This window comes from Pleurodeles waltl, chromosome 3_2 (assembly GCF_031143425.1).
Source record: "Pleurodeles waltl isolate 20211129_DDA chromosome 3_2, aPleWal1.hap1.20221129, whole genome shotgun sequence".
In the NCBI taxonomy this organism is placed as follows: Eukaryota; Metazoa; Chordata; class Amphibia; order Caudata; family Salamandridae; genus Pleurodeles; species Pleurodeles waltl.
The window spans coordinates 189,571,739-189,583,869 of NC_090441.1; the positions used below are offsets into that span (position 1 = coordinate 189,571,739).

General features: G+C 50.4%; 1 protein-coding gene across 2 annotated transcripts in view; it reads right to left on the reverse strand.

The window, feature by feature from the left end:
* The window catches only part of ASIC4 (acid sensing ion channel subunit family member 4), a 942,253-nt gene that overhangs the window by 18,695 nt on the left and 911,427 nt on the right, over positions 1 to 12,131 (reverse strand). For both annotated transcript variants that reach the window (XM_069227149.1, XM_069227150.1), the window contains exons 3-4: positions 8,279 to 8,406; positions 4,207 to 4,366 (exon numbers count right to left, since the gene is read on the reverse strand). In XM_069227149.1, coding sequence (XP_069083250.1) covers positions 4,207 to 4,366; positions 8,279 to 8,406 — 288 coding nt within the window. The remainder of the gene's footprint in view (positions 1 to 4,206; positions 4,367 to 8,278; positions 8,407 to 12,131) is intronic.

The window sequence follows — 12,131 nt, forward strand, 5'->3', positions numbered from 1 at the left end:
GAAACTTCATGCTTGTTTCTGGCCACACGAGGGCCATACACGCTATGTTGTGTGAGTGTTTGAAGTTGAAGAGTGTGTCAGTATCAGACATATATGCAGAGTACCTAGAGAGACGATGCTGTAATACCTATCCCGTGATAAGCCCCTTTCACATTCCAGCCACAGCTGCTCCTGCAGCCACACACATGCAAAGCATAGGTACAAAGCCCAGGTGTAACTGGCAACACATGTGAACATAGATGCAACCACGGGTAACCACTGACTTCACAAACACACTAATCTGTACATCAGAAAACAAGACATCTTTTTAAAAAGCCAAACCTGTTAATTTTAAATTGCCATAATAACTTAGTTGTAAAGAGGAGGTAAATCAATTAGACCTCTTCCCCTCCATCTCTCCTTTACTCATCCCAAACCTCACCTGCTCAAATTAACTCATATTTCCCTATACTAATCCATCACTGATCCTTTTTGGGTTCCGGAGTAGCATGCTGCTTGCTGAAAAGCGCTTCGACGCGTAGTCAGGGGTAGTAAGCGCTATCTAAATACAATTAGCACTGTTTTAGCATTTTAAAATCCAAAACAGCCAAAGCATTGAGTCTGTCGAGTGATGTCAGCCTTCACAAGTGTGCCCCCCCTCCTTCACACTCTCTCTTACAGCTGACCTGCCTTAAGAACTGTGGATCTGTGAGAAGATGCCCCCCCAGCTCTTTGCACAAACTTGTTGCTGCTGCACATTGTTGCATGCAGCCCTGACACACACTCCACCACACAGCGCCTCCAGTGGAGGCATTGAGTGTAGCGCTATGCACGGACGCCAGCTGCCTGACATCACACTATGCACCAGGAGATGAACCTTGAGCCGCCCAGGGTCACACAGACAGTCAGTGGCAAAACAGACTGTGCTGGGTCATATGGATGTGAATTCTTACGCCGTGGATCACAGTACATTTATCACATGCGCATGGAGGAACGAACAAAGGGGCAAACAACTTCACAGGGTCACAAATAACCCTGTGGCACCAACTTTGGCACCGCAGGTTGTGAACATAGATCTCACTCCAGCTCCCTAGACAGTATGGTGACTATTGATAGCACCACAGGTGAGCCCTTACATGGCATCTGCACCATGCGGCAGATGTAGTCTTTCACAAAACCGCCTTCTCGCACTACATGGAGGGTGGATATGCACTTGGGCTAGATGTATCATAGCTTTTTGCATTCACAAACGGTGCGAATCGCAAAATTACACCTTTTGCGAATGCAAAAATGGCTTTCAGTATGTATGAAAGGCATTCACAGTGTAATTTCAAGGAATTGCTAAAATCGCGATTCCCTGAAATTGTGACTCCATTTCTAAATGGGTAATCGCAAATAGGGAATACCTATTTGCGAATACCAGTGCACATGTATCATGCATTTCCAAAGTGCGAATTCAGCATTTAGGAATTGCAATTACCACGAATTGAAGTTTGGTGGTAAGCATCTGCAATTTTTAAAAATGCATTAAAAAGGGCATGTGTGCGCTTTACATGTCCACAAATATTTTTTTGGGCTGCATCAAAGGGGGCCCTAGGCCCCCAGCACCCTGGGATTTGCATTACCTAATTTGCGAATTCCTAACAAGACATCGCAAATTCGGAAATGCAAAACCATTTGCACCTATGGGCAATAGGGATGAACTGAGTCCCATTACCTAATTTCAATTTACTAATAGCGATTGTGATTTTTAATAAACCGCTATTACCGAATCGCAATTTTCATACATCTAATTTTGCATTTCTCAAATAGCGATTTCTTAAAATTCGCTATTTAAGAAATGCAAAACGGGAGCTTGATACATCTAGCCCTAAGGTTCTCACATTTAGAATCGAGTTCTCACACCAGAGCCTCTGATATGATTATTGCTACCCCCAGCACCACAGGTGAGCCCCCACCTGGTATGTGCACCATGCAGCAGTCGCAGTTCTTCATGGCGGCCTCCTTATCGCACTAGGGTGATATGCAGTGGGGTGATATGCACTGGGGCCCTCAGATTCTGAATCTAGTTCTCACACCAGGCTCCCTGATTTGATTGTTGCTACCCTCCCAGGCTCCACAGGTGAGCCCTTACCTGGCATGTGCACCATGTGGCAGTCGCAGTTCTTCACCATGGCCTCCTTCTTGCACTTGGGTGATCAGCAACGGGGCAATATGTACTGGGGCGATATCCACTGGGTGATATGCCCTGGGGCCCTCAGACTCTGAATCTAGTGCTCACACCAGGCTGGGGTGTTCTCCACTGGGTGATATGCACTGGGGCCCTCAGACTCTGAATCTAGTTCTCACTCCAGGCTGGGGTGTTATCCGCTGGGTGATATGAACTGGGGCTCTCAGACTCTGAATCTAGTTCTCACTCCAGAATGGGGTGTTATCCACTGGGTGATATGCACTGGGGCCCTCAGATTCTGAATCAAGTTCTAGCACCAGGCTGGGGTGGTTTCCACTGGGTGATATGCACTGGGGTCCTCAGACTCTGAATCTAGTTCTCACACCAGATCCTCTGGTACGATTGTTGCTACTCGAAGCCCAACAGGTGGTCCCTTATGTGGCATGTGCACCATGGGGCAGTTGCAGTTCTTCCCCACGGCCTTCCTCTGGCAATGGGATGGTATGCACTCGGGAGATATGCACTAGGGTGATATCCACTCTGTAATATGCACTGGGCCCTCGGACCCTGAATCTAGTTCTCACTCCAGGCTGGAGTGTTGTCAGCTGGGTGATATGCACTGGGGCCCTCAGACTCTGAATCTAGTTCTCGTTCCAGGCTGGGATGTTATCCACTGGGTGATATGTACTGGGGCCCTCAGATTCTGAATCTAGTTCCCACACCAGGATGGAGTGTTATCCACTGGGTGATGTGCACTGGGGCCCTCAGACTCTGAATCTAGTTCTCATTCTAGGTTGGGATGTTTTCAAATGGGTGATATGCCCTGAGGCCCTCAGGCTCTGAATCTAGTTCTCACACCAGGCTGGGGTGTTATCCACTGTGTGATATGCAGTGGGGCCCTCAGATTCTGAAACTAGTTCTCACACCAGGCCCTCTGTTATGATTTTCGCTATCCCCAGCACTAATGTTAAGCCTTTACCTGGCATGTGCACCATTTGGCAGTCGCAGTTCTTCACCATGGCCTCCTTCTTGCACTTGGGTGATATGCACTGGGGCGATATGTACTGGGGCGATATCTACTGGGTGATATGCACTGGGGCCCTCAGAATCTAGTTCTCATTCCAGGTTGGGATGTTATCCACAGTGTGATATGCATTGGGGCCCTCAGATTCTGAATATAGTTCTCACACCAGAGCCTCTGGTATGATTGTTGGTACCCCCAGCACTAGTAGTAAGCCCTTACCTGGGATGTGCACCATGTGGCAGTCGCAGTCCTTCACCACGGCCTCCCTCTTGCACTAGGGTGATATGCACTGGGGCGATATCCACTGGGTGATATGCACTGGGGCTTCAGACTCTGAATCTAGTCCTCACACCAGGCTGGGGTGTTATCCACTGGGTGATATGCACTGGGGCCCTCATACTCTGAATCTACTTCTAATTCCAGGCTGGGGTGTTATCCACGGGGTGATAAGCACTGGGGCCCTCAGACTCTGAATCTGGTCCTCACACCTGGCCCTCTGTATGATTGCTGCCACTCCCAGCACTAGAGATAAGCCCTCACCTGGCATGTGCACCATGCGGCAGTCGCAGTTCTTCACCACGGCCTCCTTCTTGCACTGGGGTGATATCCACTGGGTGATACCACTGGGGCCCTCCGACTCAGAATCTAGTTCTCACTGCAGGCTGGGGTGTTATCCACTGGGTGATATGCACTGGGGCCCTCAGATTCTGAATCTAGTTATCACTCCTGGCTGGGGTGTTATCCACTGGGTGATATACACTGGGGCCCTCAGACTCTGAATTTAGTCCTCACACCTGACTCTCTGGTATGATTGCTGCTACCACCAGCCCCACAGGTGAGTCCTTACGTGGCATGTGCACCATGCAGCAGTCGCAGTTCTTCACCATGGCCTCCTTCTTGCACTAGGATGATATGTACTGGTGCGATATTCACTGGGTGATATGCACTGGGGCCCTAAGATTCTGAATCTAGTACTCACACCAGGCCCTCTGTATGGTTGCTGCCACCCCCAGCCCTACAGGTGAGCCCTTACCTGGCATGTGCACCATGCGACATTCGCAGTTCTTCACCACGGCCTCCTTCTCGCATTGCAGCCGGCAGGCGGAGATGCTGTACGTCTCGTACCCTTGCAGGATCTGCTCCCCCTGGACACTGGCCCGACAGCTCCCCCAGGGCTGGGGCAGGTACTTCAACTGTAAAGGAAGGTTCAGAGAAGCCGGTCACTTTGGCCGCCAGCACTGTGCCCCTGGCTCAGGGGGGCTCTAGAAACAGTGCTCAGCACCTCCACTCTACACACAGGGTGGTCGGGCAGAGATGCCAACAGTTTAAGGAGGATACAATAACTGGAAGATGCATTAATAAAAGCAGATGCAACAGTCCCCACCCCCGCCCAACAGACAGCATCAGTAGGAAGATGATGCACCCAAGCGGACGTGGATCATCATACATAAGCTAGAACGGTAACAAGCCGTTCACCTCCGGATGCAGGGGTTCGAGCCCGACCTCCGCCATTGATTCTTCCATGAACATCCCAGAAATGGCTCTGGTGGTCTTAGCCCAGGTACCGTTTACTATCCTAAGCTTGTTAGGGCCTCCATCAACAGTCCCTCCACCATCAATGCTAGCTTGTGCTTCTCTGCGGGGTTTGTACACCAACACACCCTCTCTTCCTTGTCAAGGCCCCTGACTTTTGAAGTGTGTGTGACGTGGTCCTCTTCTTTGGGGGGTTTGTGGTCAGTGAACTGCTCTGCTCTTCCTACCGTGGCTCCACCTGCTAAGTAGAGCCCTCATTCCTCTAAACTCCTGACCCCCTGTCAGGAGTTCGAGGCCCTCCTCCACCCGCAGGCTTCTGCCTGCACCTTATCACTAGTGTCTAGTGGGAGAGCTCTGCTTTCCTACTAGGCTGCCTCTCTCCTCCTTTTCCTCTGCTTCTCTCTTCGTGTGCTCTCTCTTCCGTGTCTGCCCCCCTGTACCCCTTTTTGCTGTTCGCCCTCCTCTGTGCCCTTTTGACTTCTGCTTTACTTTTGCTTTACTTTTGCTTTTCCCTCCACTCTCTCTCTCACTCTCGCCCTCCGCTCTCTCGCGCTACTCTCCCGCTGCTGCTGCCCCTGCGGCCCACCCCCTTTTTTCGCACCATTTTCACCCCCAGCTCCCGCCTCCCAGCTGTACTCTCCTCCCCCCCTTCCTCCTTAATGGCGACCACTGTGCGGCCTCGTGCAGCGGGCACGCCGCTGGTGCGCCAAAGGCATGCCAAAGGCATGCCAAAGGCCAGCCCGTCTGCACCTGTTGGTGCCTGGACCGCGCCCAGCGCCGGAACCCCTGGCTCTCTCCCCCCCACGCCGCCACACCAGTCTTCATTACGACGCCTCCATCCTCCACGCCCTCAACACCGGCCGCTCACCTGCCTGCCATCAAGCCACCCCGCAGATTACCCACGGACCCTTCTGCCGAAATTGCACCTTCAGCAGCCCCCATGCCAACGACCCACCCACCAAGGCAGGACACAACCATCTCAGATGCATCCTTCCCAACACCCGCTCCCTCCACAAACATGCTGTCGAACTATGGAATCTACTCAACTCAGCTTCCCCAGACGTCGCCTTCCTGACCGAGACCTGGATGAACCCCTCCTCAGTGCCAGACATCGCCATAGCCATCCCGGACAGTTACAAGATCACCCGCAGGGACCGCTCCAACAAACCAGGAGGAGGCATCACCATCATCCACAAGAACACCCCCAGGATCACGACCAGCACCGAAGACACCCTCAGCACCACCGAACACCTGCACTTCCAGATCCACACCGACCCAAACACCACCCTCATTTACAGACCCCCCGGCCCTGGACAGCAGTTCAGCGACTCCATCACCGACGTCATCAGCACGCACGCTCTCGCATCCACAGAATACATACTCCTTGGGGACTTAAACCTCCACCTTGAGAACACCAACGATAACAACTCCACCACCCTGCTCGACAACCTCTCCAACCTCGGCCTTAAACTGCTTGTCACGTCACCCACCCACCCTGCAAGGGATATACTCGACCCAGTTTTCCCCGCCAGCAAACATGTCTCCTTCAGCCATACTACCGAACTCCACTGGTCAGACCACCGCTGCATCCACTTCACCTTCGAGAAACCCACAACACACCATCATCCGCAACGGATCCCACACCACAGATTTAACAAGGTCGCCGAAGACCAACCTATCAATACCCTTTCCCGGAACCCACCCATCAACACTACCGACACTGACACAGCTGCCCACAACTTCAGGCAATGGATCGATGACTGTGCCAACACTCTCGCCCCGGTCAAAAATCCTTCCAACAGATGCACCGAAAGGCCTTCTGGTTCACCGCCGACCTCCTAGAATCTAAGCAAACATGCCGAAGACTCGTAAAAAAGAAGTGGCACCAAATCAGACTCTGGACAACCACACAGCCCTCAAAAACGCTATCCACAGATACCACCAATTCATCCGAACCGCCAAGAGAACCGCCTTCAAAGAACACATCAACAACAACGCACACAACCATAAGGAACTCTTCAACATCGTGAAGGAACTCACCAACCCCAGCTCCAATGACATTCTGCCATCACAAGACCTCTGCGACTCCCTAGCCACCTACTTCCACCGCAAGATCGCAGACATCCATGACAGCTTCAGCACCCAGACTCCCCCATCAAGCACCGACACCACAAACTCACCACCCACCGGCCTCCTGCTCTCCTGGACCCACGTCAACGACAACAACACCATCAAAATCATGAACATCATCCACTCCGGCTCACCATCTGACCACACCATGTCCTCAACAAAGCAAGCTCCGTCATGGCACCACAACTCCGGAAGATCATAAAGAGTTCCTTTGAATCCGCCACCTTCCCAGAGAGATGGAAACACGCCGAGATCAACGCCCTCCTCAGAAACGTAAGGCGGACCCAAAGGACCTCAAGAACTTCCAGCCCATCTCCCTGCTCCCCTTCCTGGCAAAAGTCATAGAGAAAATTGTCAACAAACAACTGACCCATTTCCTCGAGGAGAACAGCACTCTGGACCCTTCCCAATCCAGATTCCGCAGCAACCACAGCACCAAAACTGCCCTCATCGCCACCACCGACGACATCAGAACCATACTGGACAATGGCGAAATTGCAGCCCTCATCCTTCTGGACCTCTCAGCCACGTTTGACACCATCTGCCACCACACCCTACGCAAACGCCTCAACAACGCAGGAATCCGCAACAGAGCCCTGGACTGGATCACCTCCTTTCTCACCGGCAGAACTCAGAGAGTCCGCCTCCCTCCATTCTGCTCTGAAGCCACCAAAATCATCTGCGGCGTACCCCAGGGTTCGTCCCTCATCCCGACCCTCTTCAACATCTACATGGCTCCGCTCTCTAACATCGCCTGATCTCACAACCTCAACATCATCTCATACGCCGATAACACCCAGCTGATCCTCTTCCTCACCAAGGACACCGCCAAGACCAACCTCCATGAAGGAATGAAGGCCATCACCGATGGATGAAGAACAGCTGCCTTAAACTGAATTCCGACAAGACTGAGGTCCTCATGTTCGGCTCCACCCCCCTCCTCATGGGATGACTCCTGGTGGCCTGGGAACAACCACCGGCGGCAGATCATTCTCGCACCTCGTCGTCAAGACATGGAACACTCTTCCCACCCACCTGCGCCAGACCAAGGACCTCCTTACCTTCAGGAGACTTCTCAAGACTTGGCTGTTCGAGCAGTAGCAGCCCCCTCAGTGCCTTGAGACCCTCACGGGTGAGTAGTGTGCTTTACAAATTCCCTGATTGATTGATTGTGGTAGTTAGGTCAGCTGAGGCTAAGCGAGTCATGGAAGCCTGGTCACGTGATCCAGCTCACTCACATGACCTGTGACCCCAAGAGCTGGTGGGGTGGTACCCACGGCTGACTCCGTTCAGCTCTAGCTCGGCCTACCGGGGCACGTGACTATTGAGACTCCATCCTGGATTACAGGACCTTTGACCAGAAACACACATTTTTCCCCATAGACCCTCCCTTCTCATCCCTTGCCATCAGCTCATTGGTGTAGTGGGTCCCAGGTCATTACCCGTTGCTCTTGGCAGGAGACAAAGGTCTGGAACCCAGGGGAGACGCCGAAGCCCAGCTGGTGGATGTATGGTGGCTCCTCCTGGCTGTGGATCTGGACCCGGATCCCGGCCTCAAAAGAAGTCTCATCTGAAAAGAGAAACAAAGACCATGAGGGGTCTTATGGAGCAGGGCCAGCCGCGCATACAGACAAATCATGGTTAATCAAGGATCCTGATTCTTTCCACTGATATATTTAGGGAAATGGATGCTCAACTAGCCTCACTAGGTACCTTCAAGGCACCAGGAAAGAACCTATCCACTCCTGAACTTTCACTAAACAATATAAAGCTCTCTGGAAGGTTCTTGCTTCAGTTATTGGACTTAAGGTCAGGTTGCAATGGTTTGTAAAGGAAATCCCAGACTGGAAAATGGTGTTCCCTGTCTCAAGGGGGCATCTGAATTCTGTGGTCTCTGCTCAAGTCTACAAATGCTGTCCTGTGGATTATGTGTAGCTTTTCATTTTGCTTTCTCTAACTTCTTTATATTGTGAACTTGTTCCTAAATGTTTTTTTGACAACTGTGAACATGCTTTCACTTTTAGGTCTGTAAGCAAGCCTGTTGTCTCCAATACACTTAGAATGGGACATTACAATAATTCCAGGGAGGTACCAACAAAGTGTTCTTAGACTGGATATCAGCAGAATCACTAAGGCAAAATATCTATAAAGGACATTTTAACGCTACACGTAACTGTATTATGGATTTGTATGCTTGTGTTCTATCATAAGAAATTAGGTTAAAAAACAGTCCCTTTTAGATATTTTTCATTAATGTAATGTGACGTTTTAAGTGTGGGGTTTTCTGGTCTTTTTCCAGGTAGAGTTTTGCAGAGTCATTTATAATGACAATAAATCCTTTTTCTATATTTTAACTTAGAATGGGCTTTGGGTCACACCCTTGGTCAGGACTCGGTGGCTTTCTTTTTTTAAATTCTTTTTATTAGCATATTAATCAACATGATACCAGGTGACATTAGGTGCAGGCATGTTGTTACATGCCATGGTGGCAGTTCGCAGCACATAACCAGCCAGTGTTCACCCATACCCATCCCTCGCCCCACCGCCAGCGACCCTCACATTTGCATTCATGTCCAGACCCCGCAGCCCCAGGCAACATGAGTGTTATCCAACACACGAGTACATAGTTGTCCCGGATATGCGTTCCATTTCCTCTACACCTTAGTCCACATGTGTGGACACCCTCTACTTTCATAGACTGCCTTCTCAGCCTGCATGCACCAGTCCATATCTCCCTTCCAGTCCCCACCTGTGGGGCAGTGTTGGCTCCCCAAAGTTTAGCTATGTTTCCTTTGGCCACCATCAATCCAAGTGACCCAAATGTGCTCCATTCGAGTGAGATCTGCACCACCCCAGATGTTCAAGAGGCAGGACTTCACTTTCAGCTCCAGTTCAATGCCACACACACACTTGCTACACAGGCCACCATTGCCACTAAATATCCCTGAAGTACTGGCCAGTCCCATATCATACGGTAAAATGTGCCTCGTAGACTGTACTCTTTGGGGCAGAGTGCTGCATCCACTGTACCCATTTTCAGCAGTGTTGTAGCTGGGTAGTAACTCCTATGAAGCTGCATGAGTTGGCAGTGTAGGCGATTTGCACACCTCACGCGGGGAGGCCAAGGCTTCGGGCCACTCAGCATCCTTTATGCCTCCCAGGACTCTCTTCCAAGCCTCCCTCAGTCAGTCAAGGTGTCAGGAGAGTTATTTAACAATTTTTGATAAGTGAGGGGGATTGCCCTTTTGGGCAGGTAGTCGTCAAGTAATCTATCCTCAAGCGAGGAGCATTCTGGAAGGTCTTCCCCCCTAGGGATCGCTTTGTATTAGGAGTGGTGGACCTGCAAGTACCTATAGGTCTTGCGGGTCCCATTTGACAGTCATTTTGTAATTCCGAGAAGGGAAGCAACTCGCCATTCTTCCACAAATCTCCCATTCGGGACAGGCCTCTAAGATCCCACTTTTTGAACCCCTTCTGGAGAGCAAGGTTACCTAGACGTGCTGTGTCCCACAGGGGCATAGCCTGAGTAATCTTTTACCCTAGGCCCATTGCCGCCAACGCAGTGTGCCACAGGGAGATGGTGACAGCCATGAGGTCAAAGAGAGATGTGCGGTTTATTCCCCCATAGATGTCCCACAAGTAGCCCTCCAGGTGCAAGTTTCTCCTGTCCATTCTGTAGACTCCCAGAAGGAGCATTCACTGATTGACTACAATTAACTGGGAAGCCCAGTAGTATTTTCTTATGTCAGGGAAGGCTATTCCTCCATCATACCAACCCTGTGTCAATTTTTGGAGCGCTATGCGAGGGGGACCCCCACCCCAAAGAAGTATATGGGCCTCATTATCTATGGTACTGGAGCAGGATTGTGGTATTATGTAGGAAGCGTTCTGAATTACGTACAGGAATCGTGTGAGGGCTATCATTTTTAAAAGGGTATCTTTACCTAACAGAGAGAGGGGCAGGGTTTTCCAGTCTTTCACATCTCTCCATAAACGCTGTAGTGGGGGTTCAAGGTTATGTGCATAGAACGCATCTGGATCTCTCGTGACAAAGATGCCTGTTAGAAATGGGGTCTCTAGTTGGCAGAGGTATACACCCTTGTCCAAGTAGGGACCACAATCCTAGTCAGGGTAAGTCACACACAATCTAAATTATCCTGTGCTCACCCTCTGGTAGCTTGGCACTGAGCAGTCAGGCTTAAATTAGAAGGCAATGTGTAAAGTATTTGTGCAATAAATCATACAGTAACACTGTAAAAACACCACAAAAATACACCATTATTAATTTAGATTATAAAATTAGATATTATTTATCTGAATAAAATAAGCTAAAAACAAAAAAGATCCAATAAACACAAGTTGAAATATCACTTTTAAAAGGTTTGAAAGAGTCTCAATCCTTAAAAATAAACAGTTGTCTCTTTGTTAAACACAGTACCTGGTATACGTCAAAAATAACGACGCACGGAGACCACAGAGGAGGAGATGCGTAGAAAAAAAAGGTGTTACGTCAGATTTTCCGACGAAGGACAGATGATGCGTTGTTTCTTACCATGCAGCAAGGGGTTTGCATCGTTTTCGGCACGCAGTCTTGGTTCCTCACTGCGATGCAGGGATATTTTGACACCCAGGGACAATGTGTGAAAATCCTTGATGCGCTGGAAGAAGGGACAGATGCTGCGTCGATCCGGTAGGTGATGCGTTTAATTTTTTTTGTCGCAAGGTAGGCGCTGTGTTGAACTTCCAGTCGAGCTGCGTCATTTCGGTCGACTGTGTGGCGATTTCTCAGTCACAAGGCAGGCCTCACGTCGTTTTCGGCAGGCGTTGCGTCGATTTTCAGTGCACATGGAATTTCTTGAAGAGATGAAGTCTTGGTTGGCCCTGGGACTTCAGAAACAAGAGGCAAGGTCAATCAAAACCCTTGGAGAGCACTTTTAGAGGAAGGCAGAGTCCTTCCAGAAAAGTCAGAGGCCAGCAGGGCAACAGGGCAACAGCAGGGCAGCAGTCCTTCTGAGCAAAGCAGTCCAGATGAGTCCTTTGGGTAGCCAGGCAGCTCCTGTGATAGGGTGCAGGTGTAGGTCCAGAGGTGTCTGAGTTGGTGGGGTCAGAGACCACGTTTATATACCCCAAAATGACTTTGAAGTGGGGGAGACTTCAAAGAGTAGTTTTGAAGTGCACAAGTCCCCTTTCAGCCCAGTCCTGTCTGCTCGGGTCCCAGTGGGTGGTTATCAGTCTATTGTGTGAGGGCAGGCCACTGGCCTTTGAAATGTAAGTGTCAAGTCCTCCACCCTTGCA